Below are 15,989 nucleotides of genomic sequence, written 5' to 3' on the forward strand. Positions count from 1 at the left end.
GCTCATAACTTTCCAATTTTTGAGATACAATATGAACAACCCTCACCTCCTGCCTCACCAAATTGTGCTCTTTTGTGCCATCCCAGTCATCCTGAAAGTATATTAGTGCCTTTAATGCTTTCCCTGTTTTTTAACAGACTAAAACAAACGAAGTCTATTGTTTTAATACCCCCATATTAAAGAAAAATAGTGCATTAAAATAATTCACTATAGAATGTGTAGAATTTTCCTTAACTCGTTGAGATAAATGGGAAATAACTCCTTAGGCAGGAGGTGTGTATTTTGTTTTCTCTGTGGTCTTTAGGAATAGATCAGACCACAGCTGTCTAAAACATCTTTGGATATCTGTGCCTTGTGCATGAGAATGTTTAAACTTAATTGAATGATTGTATCACTACTCCAGAAATAGAGGTAAATTATCTGAAGTTCTCTCTTAAACTTATGATTGTAATTCAGTCTCTTGAAGTCTTTTTAACACAAAGAAATAATTAGAAAGCCAAGACTCTTATAATTTTTTTAAAAATTCACATTTGTCTAAATATATGTCCTTGAAAGTGCTTTATATCTGTCTTGCCGTTCATGGTTTTTGAATCACTTGAATGTTTGTGATTTTTTTCTCCTTTACCTACACATGCATAAAATTTAGTTGTACCTAGAGTGCTAAATTTTTACTGTTTGCATTTTATACTCTTATTATTATACTAGTTAATTTTATTCTTTGCCAGGGGATACTGAGTTTTAAGCAATATCAACTTCAAAACCAGGTTTTAAAGTGTTTTCTCTCTCCTCTCTGTTTCCCTAGTTAAAAGATTTTGTTGTTGTTGTTTTCTTTCTCTTATAAAGTTAAAGGATTCAAAAAGAGTTTTTTGTGGTTGGATTGTGGAAGTGAATTTTCATCAAGTAAGGCTATAACTTATGTGACTGAGCATGCTTACAGCAAATTATTTTTAAGCTTTAGACACTTTTTCCCCCTCGGCTCTAATAGAACTGGACCCCCACTGGAACCTGTTCTAAATGGAAATGTTTTATATAAGTAGCACCTTCCCAGGGGGGGCATGGTTTAATCTTATTTGTGTGACCATAAATAATAGCACAGTGTTTTCAGCCGAATGTGTGATCCTAGCTACTGTTAAAGGGATGACTCTAGTAAACATTGAATATTCTTTTATCATTGGTTATTTATACCCTGAATATTACAGAGGATAACATGGGCAGTAATCATAACTCCACTTTAATATGTTGTTCTATGGACGTCTAAACTTTTGATATGTTTCTAAAACTATTTTATTAAGAAAATAGTGTTAATAATTATTTTGCAGATAACAAAATGTAAGTGGTATGTTACTAGCAAAAAAAAAAAGTGCCTTCTGGAGAAGCCAAAGAACATTTTGACTACAAATGGACACTGTAGTTTTGTTTTTTTGTCCCAATACTACGGAATAACTAGCTTTTATTTTAAATTAACCCCATTAAGTCCTCAGTAGAAGGAAGATAGTAAAGAAAGCTGTTTCCTATTTCCCTTCTTCCTGTTCTGAGTATTCAGTGATCATCTATTACTTTTTTCCAAATCCTTCTGAATAATTTTAGTACATTTTATGGATTAAATTATTCTCTATAAATTATAGCTGGGTAAATTTACTCTGTTATTTTGGTTGAAACAACATATCTAAAACTAGAAAGAATGTTTGAAAGTTTCTTAAAAGAAGTGAATTGACCTGTAAATTGAGCAATAGTTTATTACAACAAAAGAATAGAAATCTTCAATATAATTTCAAAAATAAGTCTTGAATTGAGGTTTAAAATAGTGACTTAAAATTTCATAACCCAAATTAACCTTACTGACGTCTGAGAACCATTAACAGGTATACGAGTCACTCATCTAATTTCTCATTTCTTCTTTCAAGTGGCTTGTTTGCTTTGTTTTATCCTTCATCCAGTGACTGCCATGCCAATATTATGTTTTCTTCTTAGTGACAGTGCTGGTTACTGTTTCCTTTGTTGAGGTCTTGGTTGTCAGGAATAGGCAAAGCACACAATATGCTCTGTAGGTTACAGTGACAAACGGGCATCCTTGACTCTCTAAATCAGCACCGTACGATACAGCTTTCTGTGGTGATGGAAGTGTCTGTATCTGGCCACATGCAGCTGTTGAGCGCTTGAAATGTGGGTCATGAATCTGGTAAACTGAACTTTTAATTTTCATTAATTTAAGTTTAAATAGCCACATATGGCTAGTGGTTACCATGTTGGACAGCACAGTTCTAAATAATCATATTTAATCAGCATTATTTGTTCTCACAGGTCATATATAATTTTTGTATACATGAGCTTTTACATCACAAGTAACAGCCTTTTCACATTAAAGGAATTTTCATTATATGACAATAAAACTGGTAAAAGAAAAGAAAAGAAGTATTAGCTCCGGGAGTCAAGTTTGGTTTGGATTCAAAGCCCCAGAGCCTAATTCTGATTTAGTTGTCTAACTTTAGAATGTCACTGGAGTGCGTGAGCAGAAAAAGAAAGAAGGAATGTAAATTGTTGACCCATTATTTGTGACTTACACTTCTTACTGGCAGAATCTTGCCAAGTGGGTGAAACAATTCTGTGCTTGTCATCCCTTTAATAAAAGAAAACATTGCCTAAAGATAGAGAAGTCCATGTCTTCTGGAGGTAATCCATATATTCCTAATTATAATGGATTAATTGCACAAAGAACATTCACTGGGGCAGCCTGGGGAAGGGATAAAAGTATAAACATTTAAAAGAATACTTTATTAAAATCAATATTTAAATTGATGGAAATGGCTGTTGCTAAGCAGAATAATGATGAGAATTAGTAACGCCTTCAAAATGTCAAGAACGCTTGTCAGAGAACTGAAGTCCAAATACAACATTGTTGATTTTGTAATCCATTTCATACTTGCTAAAAAGAAAGAAATTTTCATTTGTTGTAAAAAAAAATGTCATCTGGGCTAAGTTGTTTTGTCTTTATTCATATTTAGTATCAAAATATCCTTTCTCAAAATCAAAATGATTCTTAAAATATTTAGATCACTATAGGAAACAATTGTTTTAGATTCAAATGGATAAACATCATTTTGCATTTTGTGTTAGAAACCCAAATCAGTCATGATTTTATAAAATTTTATGTAATTCTATTAAGCCATAGTTTTTGCCACCCACATAGGATTTCTCCATGATTTTGATTTTTGATTTTCTCATTGTTATATCTTTGGTTTTAGTTTGTACTTTATTGCTTTTGGATTAAGCTATGGGTTTCTAATTTTTTTGGTGATATTTTGCTGACATTTGCTTCCTAGTGTTGAGGGGACCAGTGTGAGGGCGTGGAGTTGAATAAAGTTCGATGGCAGCAAACTACTCTGCAGTTAACATATACACATGCTACCTAATTGAGCATTTAAAAAGCTAGTTGTGTTGCAGAGCAGGCAGCAGTTTCACTTAATGCTGCCAAAACTGTGGCACAGGGTAGTGTGAGATAAACTCACTGCCTGACTCCTCGTCATCACAAGTACTATCATTGTTGCTTTTACTGTCTTCATGAAAGGAAGAAGTTAATGCCCCTTTACCATTGGTTGGAACTGACATACAGTACTTTTAAGGCTGACTTAAAGGGCTAGTAGAGGAATATGGGACTAAATAAACAAGACTTTTAGAAAAAGATTTAAAACAACAGAGATCTTAAAATAGAAAATTGAGGTTGAAGAGAAGACGGTGAGGCCAGATAACAGATCAGAAACGTTAGTTTTAAAGAAAGTTATCTTTAACAAAAAGGAATGTGTGTAGTCCCTGACTTCCCACCCTCAAAGTAAAGGGAACTTGACTAACTGAGCCAAAAGGTTTTCATAGGTTCACTGTTATCTGTCATATCTGGGGAGGACAGGCTCAGCTGCTGTTTACACCTCTGACCTAGGCTCCTGTTTGACCTAAGTCTGTCTTGATGCAGCAGCACAGGCCAGCGAGGAGGCAGTGTCATTTCGCCGTGAACGCAGCACATTTAGGCGCCAGGCAGTACGGCGCCGGCACAATGCAGGGAGTAACCCTACCCCTCCTACATTGCTCATCGGATCACCCCTAAGGTATGGTATTTTAAAATTCCACCAAGCTTAGCATGCATGTAACAGACCTCTAACTTGTTCTGTCAGTCTCAAGAAAGCATTTATTAAATAGCTTTCTTTTTCTTCCAGTTTCTCTCTTACACTGTTAGCTTCCTTAGGCTTTCTCTGCATGTGACTGTGAGCTTATTGCATTATGCATGTCTTATATTGCATTATTTAAACAAAATGATCAGATTGGTTTAGCCAATTTTAAATCACAAATATTATTTTAGGACAGTTATAAAAATGTAAATAGAGGCCTTAAGTCAGCTTTTCATTTCTTTTCTTACTCCAAATTAGTAATATTAATGCAGTATCTTTCCCGAACACCTTGAACAGTGTTCAATATGAACAAATATGGACTGAGTGGTGAGCTTGTTGACGTCAGCTTGATAAACCAGTTTGATTATTTTATTTCACTAAAATATGATATATTTTATTTTGCATTGCCTGAAAATTAATCACCAGGACCTAGTAAATGACACGGAACTAGAATATTTAATTGTTGGTAACTTATGGTCAGTTGGAGATATGTATATACAGATATATATATTTGTATGTACATTTATGGTGAATTTCTCAACCTCTATAGTATGCTGAACAAAAAAAAATTATCTTTCCAATATTCCTAATTAGGAAAGCATCTATTTATAATCTTGGGAGTAATTTTTTATTGAAATTCTTAAGCTTTTTTATTCTCAATTATGTCAAAGCTAATGAGCCTATGGCTTGAATTAGAAATATTAAAAAACCTATTCAAAAGATTTATGCTTTATTTAAAGAATACAAATATGGACGAAAATATATGTGCTTGCTTAAGCAGTGCGTATGTTGTTATACCGTATGCTCTTATTAATCTCTTGTGTCCAAAAGCATCATTACCCAAATTATTTTACTACATTTTGAAATTCAAAAGGAAGAAAATTTGGTGAAATAACTGCTGTTGAATGCATGGTAGGTTTGAAGAGATAAATCCCTTCCCTTGTTAAAATCTTGTTCATGAAAGTAGCAAAATCCTTATATCTTTAAATTACTGCTTTATTTTATATTCCCCTTGGGATTTAAGACTTGATTGCTTTTCTGAGTTTTACATTACAATCAGGAACTTCATCTTTCATAGATCATGTTCCTAATTAATCCTGCAGTAATACCTAATTTATAATGCAGTGTGGATTAGTTAAACCAATATTTAAAATATAAAAATGGGAAAGCAACCATTGAAAAGAAACATTTGGTCTAGAAATCTTTTCTGAGTGCCTTTACTTTTTGTGAGCCCTCCTCTTCTATTTCCTTTGCTCCCTGAGGTAACTTTTTTTTGCTGGTGGATTTGGGCTGTAGTCCCAGCCTGCAGAAGGTGCTCACCATTTCATTTTACTTTTCCTATTTTGTGTTTTCTAACCTCTTTTTTTCCCCCTTGAATAATACTTGCCATAGACATATTCTTTGCTTACCTTCTCACTCCATGTTGATATTTCTTAATCTTTTTTAACCTTCTCTTTTTAGTCTTTAAAAATCCTTTCATTCTTTGGATCTCACGCACTAAACAAATGTAGACAAATTCGGTTTTTTTCTCTGCCTGGTGGAATATTAAAGAACTGTTCTAACTCCAGCCAACCACATAGGATTTCTCCATGTTTTTCTAAGGTTTTAAATACATCACCATTCAAATGAGGATATACTGTGAGCCCTTTATTTGTATAGGGCTCACATTAGGATTTTTGGAAAGTAGTCTTCCGGTAATCAGTCAGCATGTAGATTTTGTTAAGGTTCCATGATATTTCCAGTACAAAGATTGCATGTATCTTAAAGAGGCTGACTTCATTATGAATGAAATAAGATAAAATTTAGCTGTGAGGAATTAGGAGAAACACCAATTGAATAAAACCATCTCTTTTAATTGCAAAAATATTCAGGTAAAGTAATAGTGGTATTAATTCTCAATGTGAGTTACATAATAATAATCTCATCTTTAAATAAATATAGGATAGCGTGGTTATGCAAAACTTGGAAAACTTGTCAAAAAGAAATGGAATAGGTATGATAATACTTTAATTATAATTACTCTATAAATATCAGTAAAATCTATTAACGTATTTTAAAGTTTAATGAATAATGTAAGTAATCGACAGTCTAAAAAGCAACTTTGTAAAGTATATGTCTCCAAGGATTGGGGGTGAATCATCAATTTCCTCACAAAGAGAATTTGCATGTATTTTTTATGCTTGTTAGAATATCCTATTTCAGAATTACTTTTTAAAGTTTTTTTGTTCATTAAGTTAACCTTGTAGGCCCTTATTAATTCTTCCCAGTTACTAGAGATAAAAACAAAAATGAATATTTAAAAATTCTATAATACTAATATTAAGAGTTAGTTCTATATTTATCAGCCTAAATGTGATATCTTTAGAACTCTAGTTAATGGACTGGAATGAAAATAAATCATCAGTGCATTTGGGGGAAGGGAAAGAAGCTTTACTGTATTCTTAGATTTTTTTTTAAATATAAGATTGAAAGACTTGTAATCAAATAAGGTCATAGTAGTAACTGAGTCCATAATTAGAAATTCATATCATTTTGTGGTACTCAGGAAGGAATCCACCAAATATTTGTTGCTTGTGTACTGTGTTCAAGATACTCTTCTGAGTGTTCTCTGGAATCTGGAGATTCATAGCAATAATGTGATCATACTCTTAGAGTTTATTGTTTACTTGGGGAGATACATACAAAGATAACTAACAGCGTAAGGCAGAATGTGTCAAATATTAAGTAAGTGGTACAGAGGAAGGAAAGACCAAGACCAACTATATTTTTTTATCATTTAAATTAGAAGAGTTAATTAATTAGTGAGACTGCATGTCAGTGATGCTACTGATAGCCAATAGTTTAGAAACCTAAATTTCTACCTTTTCTGTGTTGTGAAATAGTTGCTACCTTTTCTGAAACTGATAGTTTTGATATATAATTGGTATTGTAAAAAAGATTAATTTTTGTCAATTATTAGTTAGCTTAAGGTGAAGTACCACCCTCCAGGAATAGTTTTCCTAGCAATTTGTGCAAAAATAATACGCTTTTTTCTTGTTGAAGGATTCTTGAAAACAGGAATTCAAGGGACATAAATATTTTTTGTCTAGCTTTTGATGTTCAGAAACTTGACATTTACAACTGCATAGATTTTGGCTAATTTTCTTTGTTTCTTTATTCTGGAGTTGATTTTCATGCATTGCCTAATATTTTGAAAACCTTTTATATATGGATATGTTGAAGATTAGTGTCTTCTCAATATGTTCACATTAGAATACATCTAACTGCCATATAGCACCTTTGTTTATGAATTTTAAGTGAAAAAATTGATGGAAAAATTTGTTGAGTATATATATACATATATTATAAAATTTTGTCTTCTGAATCTGAAGGATCATAGTACTTGAGCTACTCAAAATTTTCTCCCTTGTGAAATTGGGTCATTTTGGTAAGGTTTATGGATAACTTTAGATGGCTTCCAAGGACAGACTTACTATTTATAGTTATGACTTAAAAAGTTAGTGCCGGTAAGCATTAAGTCAGTGTTTTGCAGACTTATTTTTTTTTATATGTTGCATACATTCCTGTGCTCTATTTAGATTATGTACTTTTTATTGGCTCTAAAAGAAGCCTGAAAAAAAATTAATGTTTCAGGTAGTGGTGATTAACAGAACTTTCTGTGGTGGTGGAAATATTTTATAATCTGTACTGTCCAGTATAGAAGACACTAACTACTAGCTTCTGCCCACTCTGGTAGCTGTGGTAGCCATGGTAGCCACTAGCTGTGTTACGTGGCTCTTGAGCACTTGAAATATGGTTAGCATGAATGAGGAACTAACATTTTAGTTACTTTAGTCATGTGTGGCTACCATAGTAGACAGTATAGTTCCAGAGTGTGTTCTGTTACCATAACCACAGCTTTAAGCAATATATGAAGTATTTTTTACTTAGTCTTATTTCATGGTTACAGTTGACCCTTAAACAACATGGGTTTGAACTGTGTGGGTCCAATTACATGTGGGTTTTTTTCGATAATAAATACTGTAGGATGACATGATCCGTAATTGGTTGAATCTTTGGATGCTGAACCGTGGGTAAGGAGGGGCACTATAAGTTATATGTGGACTTTCAACTCTGGAGAGTTGGCTCCCTAACCCCCGTGTTGTTCAAGGCTCAACTCTACCTCAAATTACAGCTCTCTTCCCAGTCCGCAGCAGGATTAGTCTTGTTTTATAGACATCAGAGAAATCTCTGCGTTTAATTCAAAGGATTAGAGAGAAGTTGATACTCATGAAAATGATAAAGTTACCGAATAAGGCCATTCTAAGTAGCATACTTGTTTTAATTCCTAAAAGGTCTAATAATTTTAATAATAGTGCAGAGTTGCATTGAACATCATGTAGAGAATGACATATAATAATTATAGTCAGTGTTTTCATGAGTTTCATCAGTTTAAATTTGAGTGTTATACTAAGAAAATTAAAATTCATAGTGTTTTAAAATACATATAAACATATAAAATGAGTTAAGAATATAATATAGTTTCTTAATTTTATCTAATTTTTAGATAATTTAGATAATTTTAACAACGTTTATAATCACAAAATACTAAGTATTTTTAAATTTTTGTAAAATTCAGAAAAGACTATAATATCCCTTGAGAAATTACTGGTTTCCAAATTATTTTTACGGTTTTCTAAAACGATGGGTTCTTGTAATGAAACTTTGGTATGAGTTGGAAAAGATAAGAACAGAATTCACTAAGGGAACATAATTATTGTTAACTAACACCTGTATATAAAGCCTGTGGCCTTATTTCAGAACTATGTAGGCTTTTGATAGAAAAAACACTTTATATATGAATTATATTTCTTCTAGCATCTCAGCAGTCATTTTTATTTCACTTGATTGAGTCAGTGTTTTTTATTCTGGTTTTCTTCACTAGTTTGTGATTTTCTTTTGATTCAAAATTGTCATCTTGGTTGCATTTGATAAAGATTCTTTGGTTTTCAAGTGCATAGAAATTTTGTCTTATTGTGAATTTGAGATGCCAGAATATGAAATTGAAAGAACAATTCTAGAATAATTATATCAAGGTTATTTATAAAAATGCATATTGAACTAAAAAATAGGTTTTTTCTATGAGGGACCAGCTACAGCCTACATATATTTAGTGTACTTGTGACTCTTCTTTGCTACTTTTTTCCTTATACTAGAACTTTGTTGACTTGAGGTGGAAAGGTGTCACAGATTGGTTGCTTTACGTATACATTGAATTTTTTGTGTTCATCACCATGAATCAGATTTCTAAAGACCAGAAATTTTAAGCCGGCAGTATGATCTGCATATTTTACAGTTTGTTGGCTCTTTCTTAGGTTACATTGAAATCTTTTTTTTTTTTTTTTAATTAGTTTTCTATATTGACTTCTAGCTATTGTTTTCTCTTTTCTTCCCTGTAATGTCTCCCCAATCCATGTTTTTTCCTAGCCTTCAAGATGGTCAGCAAGACCAGCAGTCCACAGCCCAGGTCAAAGTCCAGTCCCGCCCCCCTTCCCAGGCTGCAGTGCTCAGTGCTAGTGCCTCCTTGCTGGTGAGAAATGGGAGTGTCCACTTAGAAGCATCACATGACAATGCATCTGCTGTAGGCGGCAGCAGTTTGCACGATGAACTTGGTACGCAGGCCTTATATAATCTTGGTGACATAAAACTTTGATGTGGCAGATAATGGGTAACAATGATTACACTTCTTTCCTGAGATAGCTTCATTTTGGAACTATGCATAAGAACACTTTTTTTAGGATTTGCCCTGTGTATAAGGAAAATTTGACATTTGCTTTTCCCTTTTCTGTTTCTTTCAACTCTTACTCTACATTTTCTTTCGAGCATGTCCGTTATTAATGGTAAAGTATTAATAAATGTTCATGCTTTACTGTCCTCTTATAACGATTTGGGCAGTTTTATTATTTCTTGGCATTTGTACCATGTGGTGAAATGTTGAGTTTTAAAAAATTATTTTGATTGAACCTTAATTTCTCTGAATTCTCTGCTGCAGGAAAGGCAAAAGTACTTTCTAATGGCCTATTACTGTATAATCTTTCTTTTAAGTATTCTATATTTTACTTCAATGTCTATCATCTGAAGTAGGACTTACTATAATTCTAAATGCAGTATTCTGAGGACATCATGGCTCTATACCACTATCAAATAACTTTATAAAGTTTTTTCTTTTTCCTGTTAATACATCTAAAAGTAGAAATGTAAGTTATTAAATAGTTAATTCTCAGAGAGGTGGTATAGTTTAAAGCCTCAGGAATGCCTTAAAGAGACAGTATTTTATACTGGTTTGTTTTCTATTTCTCTGTCCAGTTCAGCTTTCTCGTGCTCAAAATGCAGATTAATAGCAATTTAAGTAAATATAATGAAGAAGAAAATCTTGTTATTCAGAAATACACATTTCAAAGTATTGTATTTGCTTACTGTGATTTTGTTTCTCCATGTTATTGTCTTTCACTTATAAAGAAGATAATTTAGTTGATGCTTTTACTAGAAGGATGTATGGTATAGGGTGCCCAAAATAGGTATAATAAAATTTCATATGCTATTTATTGACTCTTTTCCCATTTTGTAAAAACTCTTAGTTACAGAGAGAATTAATAAGTATTAGATATGCATATTGATGAAATTGTCATCTTTAGCAAATCTTATAGAAAGCTGAAAATGGTCATCTAAGATATTTATACATTAGAATGTACGGTGATTTCTAAATAAAATGAGAAGGCAATAAAACATTTTAATTTTAGAGTGCTTTTGCTTTTGAGTTTGTAATTTGAAGAGGGCAGGGAGTCTATAAAGAGGGTGTTTGAGAAGAGTAAGGTAAACTTTAATTTAGTTACTTGCTTTGACTGAAAGTAGGGATGCTTCCTTAGTTGCAAATATATTGAGTAAATAGTATCTTTTTATTGACATTTCTCTTGGGTTAACCCAAAGTTCCTATGAACAGAGGACTTGTCAATTTGTATGTGTAAAATTACAGTCACTATCACCATTGTCCATTGATCATTTGGTAGTAGATTAGCTAAGCTTAGTTTTAATCCACTTTGGATTTTTAAACTCTTGTCAAATGAAAAGTAAATTGAACCAGGAGGTGATTTTCCTCTGTAAAAATTCTTAATTTGCTCAAAAAACTTGCTAAGCAAGATTTAGTTATAAAGTTCCGTGCTTAAACCACATGCAGATTATTGAGAATATGTACATATCAATTTAGCATCTACTGGTGAATATTCAGGATATTCTCTTAAAATTTGGATTTTATCGTTTGTGTTAACTGCTTTCTGATAGTTCTTGGCCTGTGGTAGTTGAATGTTGCCAAATTGAATGCTTAGTAATAATTAGCACAAAACACACAATCAATGGACAGTGTATACCTGTTCGTTTCATAGCACATAAGGTTGGCCAAAAAGGATTCTAAAAATGAACTTTATGTCTCCGTATTACATCACCGGTGCATGATTAGATAAATTACTTTTAAACATTCTGAAAAAAAAAAAAAAAAAAAAAGAACTGTAGCTGAACTTGAAGGAATTGGTAGAGACACTGATTTTTTAATATATTTCACTAGAATATTTTTGTTGCATGGTTTAATTTTCTACATGATTTTAGTTAACAGTAGTAAAATAATTTTGTGTGAATGAATTTGGATACTGTATACTCAAATATGTTGAAGATAGCCATGATATTCCCTGAATGTATGGAGTATTTACAAAGGATTGCTTCCTTCCAAATTTAGCTTCTTCAACTGAAAATTTTAAATGTATAATTTTTACATGTGAAAATTTATAAATACACATAATACATTTATATAACACACTCATACACATACACACTCAAACTTACAAATATCTACTTATACATATATATGTTTGGGTGCATATAAATGTTTTTACGTGTATACATGTATATGTTATAATTGTGTGTTTACTTTTTAAAGTGAGGAATATTAGCCTTTTTCGATTAAAGGAAACTTGCAGTCAGACATTATTTAATTCCAAGCCTAGGTAGTTTTCCTTAACTATGTTTTTGAGATTTTTACTCTGTGGTGTTATAATAGATAACCACATCAATTTCCTATACTAAACCCTGAGAATCCTTGTTTTTCTGTTGCATTTTATCTAGCATTTCAAGATTATCAGGTCGCATTGGACGTGGTGGAAAAGTTCATTGACGATGGCATTATAAGGTTTTATCAGTAGCTTAATCAGCAGAGGAAAATACATTTTCATCATCCATTTTCCACAGGCGTAATTGTTCATCATAATTTTAAAAACTGAATTATAAGGGTATAATTTAGAACCTGGTTGGAAAAATTTGGATGGTTTCCTTTCTCATTTATAGACTTCATTTCCATGGAAACTTTGTTTAAATAATTATGTAAGTGATGGGTAAGTTTTGAAGTTAAAATCTTTGAAAAGGAAAATTACTATCAAAGAATTTCTCAAATCCTTCAATGTAACATGTTATTCTTTTTGTAAAAACCACATTCTAAAGGTTAATTTTCTTTTTATCAGCCTTTTGTTGAACTTATTTGCAGTTGATTTCATACTATAGTCTGAATTAAACTACAGTTTTACTAAATAAAACAAGCTTTTGCTTATTACCCAGGTAAGTCACACAAGAGACAGTTTTTATGATAATCCTGACTTCCGCTTGTGAATTAAGACTAATAAATTGATGTAGTGATGAAACAGGTTATTATAATTGATAGTTAAACTCTTAATATATATCACATCTCAGAGGAAGTATTCTAGGTAGGATCAAACAGGAAAATTTGTCTTTTTTTTTTCTGTGTATGAAATTAGTGGTGGTGAGGATATGTTTTGAGAAGTATTTATAAAATTATTTTCATGTGAAAAATAAAAATACTGTTATAGGCAAGAAATGAGGACAATAGAGTTTTATGTTTATCAAGACATAAATGTAAAATATATAAATATCATAGGTAGTGTTCCTCTGAATTTAAGACTTTCTTAATTTCATTAATGTATTAGAGGTTTAAAGAGTAATGAATTGATTTTTCTAAGGTTTTTTTAAAATTTCATTACTGTACAAGTATTTACAAAGAAGGTATTCTTTCTGATAATCCGCTTTACTACAGAACTTATTACCTTGAAAATGTGATCAGCTCTAGAAAAAGATTTAACGGAAATCTGGCAACACCCTATTGACCTTCTTAAGCAGTTTATAGCAGCTATGCGTTATTAAGGAGAAATACAATTTGGAGGCTTTTAAATTTTTTATTTTAAAAAGCAGAGACTCAGATGATCTATAATACTTTCAGTGATTTTTATGTTAGTCTTAGTGTTTAAAATAGATTATATTATTATGGACTACTCTGTAACATTTTGGGCTCTGTCATTAATTACTTCTCATTACTATAAATACAAAGTCAAGATGGCTTTAAAGGGACCTTGGAGTCCATACTTTAGTCTCCTATGTTATGGTAGATCTTTTTCATTCATCTAAACTAAAAGTTATATTCTTTTTTGCAACAACCTTGATCTTACCCTTTCTTGTTGTTTTTGAATACAAACTATTTTTTGTACCTTTTTGCAGGGGAGGGCAACACAAAGTATTTATTTATTTAACATCTTTATTGGAGTATAATCGCTTTACAATGGTGTGTTAGTTTCTGGTTTATAACAAAGTGAATCAGCTGTACATATACATATATCCCCATATCTCCAGTATTTATAAATGAAAGTAAAATGTTTATTTTTAGGGAAACAGTAAAAATGCTTCATTATCTCTAGAAGGAAGAAGTATTAAGAATTTAGGGGGATGTATTCTATTTATACTTTTTGGTGTAAGGATGGGAAAAGCATGTTCTAATACAAGTTTACAAATACCGGAAAATAAAATGAAGAAAATTAAGTCATCTGCAGTCTTACCACTCAGAGATACTCACTATTAACATTTTATTCTTTTTTCCTTTCTTTTTTAATGCATACATGTATATGCTTTTCTAACACAGAACTGGGATGATATTATATGACTTTTATGTCACTGTATGAGTTTTGCTTCTTGCTGTTTTCTCTTAGCACATTTGAACATTTATTCATGTTGTTTTTTAACTTGTTCTTAAGTGACTGCATAATATTTTATCACTGAGAGCTACATGAAAGGTAGTATAGAGTAGTGAACTCTAGAGTTAAACTTCCAGGCCTCAAATGCGAGCTCTACCACTTCCTAGCTGTGTGACCTTGGACAAGTTATTTTCTCTCCCTGTGCCTCAGTTTCCTCATGTATCAAAGGGGGGGATAGTAATAATACTTCATAGGTTTGTGGTGAGGATTATACCTATTAAAATAGTGAAAGCAATTAGAACAGTGCCTGGCAATAGTAAATTACATAAATAATCATCACTCTTATTGTTAACATTATTATTTATTACAATTTATTTAACCAGTTAACTAACCCCATTGTTAGTCTTCAAGATGATTCCTGATATTTTCTATTGTAATAAACACTCTGCTGAACATCCTTTGCACAGCCCTTTCTGTACAGCTGTGATTATGTCCTTAGGACAAATACAGTGAAATGGAATCATCTGTCAAGGGGAAGTAAACATTATTGAGACTTTGATGTATACGCCTAATTACTTTATGGAAAGCTTGTTTACACTTTATCTGGCAGGGTTTGAGAGTGTCTGTTTTATCCCCACAAATGTTAAAATTAAAAATAAACCTAGATAAATTTTACTTTATCTACTCTAACCGTCATTTCCTGGAAATGCTCAGAAGTTTATCATTGTTACTGTGGAAGGACTACCGGCATATTATTTTTAAAAGTTTGGGATGCTTGAACTACTCTAGGAATTTTACAGACGATAACAGAGACTGGTTGAGATATCTGATTTGTCTCTTGCCAGTCTGTGTTGTAAAGAATTCATTGAAGCACTAGATTAACTGCTTTCTAACGTTAACATTCTTAAGATTCTAAATTAAATTTGATTAGTATGTGCATTAGTTAGACTATAGGTAGAGTCTTTAATGGAGAGACCTGCCCTCCCTCATCCCCCATCAGTGACTGAAATTAGAGAGAAGTTTACATTTCTCTCATAACAGTCTGTTGGGAGCTGTCCCTAGCAGATGGGTTGGTTCTTTTATCTTCCACATATGGCTTCCCTGCTTGGTCCACAGTGACTGCTCCAGTTGTTGACATTTCCCCCCAGACAGGAGGGCAGTGGGGAGGGGGGTGCTAAAAAAAAGGTCAAGGACAGCTAGCCTTTATCTTTCAGACTGTGACTTGGGAAATGTGCCTGTCACTTTCTCCTGCCTTCCATGGGCTCATAACATAGTCACATGGCAACTTCTAGCTTCAGGAGAGGCTGGGAGAGGTCTCTAAGTAGATAGACATAGGCTCAACTGAAATTCAGTGAGGGGAAGGTCCTATTTTTAAAAGGGATAAGGACAAGATGCATACTGGAGGCCAGTCATCAGTCTTTGCCACAGTAAGACAATAAACACTTCAGATCAGTAAGATTAAGATCAGTGACCTACTAGAAAAGTTGAGAGTTACAAGTAGCTTGCAATTATGGGCAAACAGCTCAACTTTGCTCATAATTTTTAAAATTGCAAGTTAAAAATAGGATTATGATATTTTTCATCTACTGAATGTGTAGTGATGTCCATTGTTGGAAAGGGTCTGGTGAAATAGACCACTACAAGATTGAACATTTTTGGAGGGAGGTTTAAAACAATAGACCCAAAATGCCGATATGTTTTAATCCACAGGTTTCACAAACATGCAAAGATATATGTACGTGGATATTCATTGTAGCATTGCTTGTAATTTGGA

At 32.5% G+C, this 15,989-nt stretch overlaps 1 protein-coding gene across 6 annotated transcripts in view; it reads left to right on the forward strand.

Moving 5' to 3' along the window:
- PCNX1 (pecanex 1) overlaps positions 1-15,989 on the forward strand; it is a 164,544-nt gene that overhangs the window by 68,898 nt on the left and 79,657 nt on the right. For 3 of the 6 annotated variants that reach the window (XM_059914533.1, XM_059914535.1, XM_059914538.1), the window contains 2 exons: positions 3,965-4,097; positions 9,624-9,808. The exons of 2 other annotated variants lie outside the window; for them this stretch is intronic. In XM_059914533.1, coding sequence (XP_059770516.1) covers positions 3,965-4,097; positions 9,624-9,808 — 318 coding nt within the window. The remainder of the gene's footprint in view (positions 1-3,964; positions 4,098-9,623; positions 9,809-15,989) is intronic. One more of the 6 variants, XM_059914534.1, reaches the window with a different exon arrangement.

Source organism: Balaenoptera ricei, chromosome 2 (genome assembly GCF_028023285.1).
Source record: "Balaenoptera ricei isolate mBalRic1 chromosome 2, mBalRic1.hap2, whole genome shotgun sequence".
In the NCBI taxonomy this organism is placed as follows: Eukaryota; Metazoa; Chordata; class Mammalia; order Artiodactyla; family Balaenopteridae; genus Balaenoptera; species Balaenoptera ricei.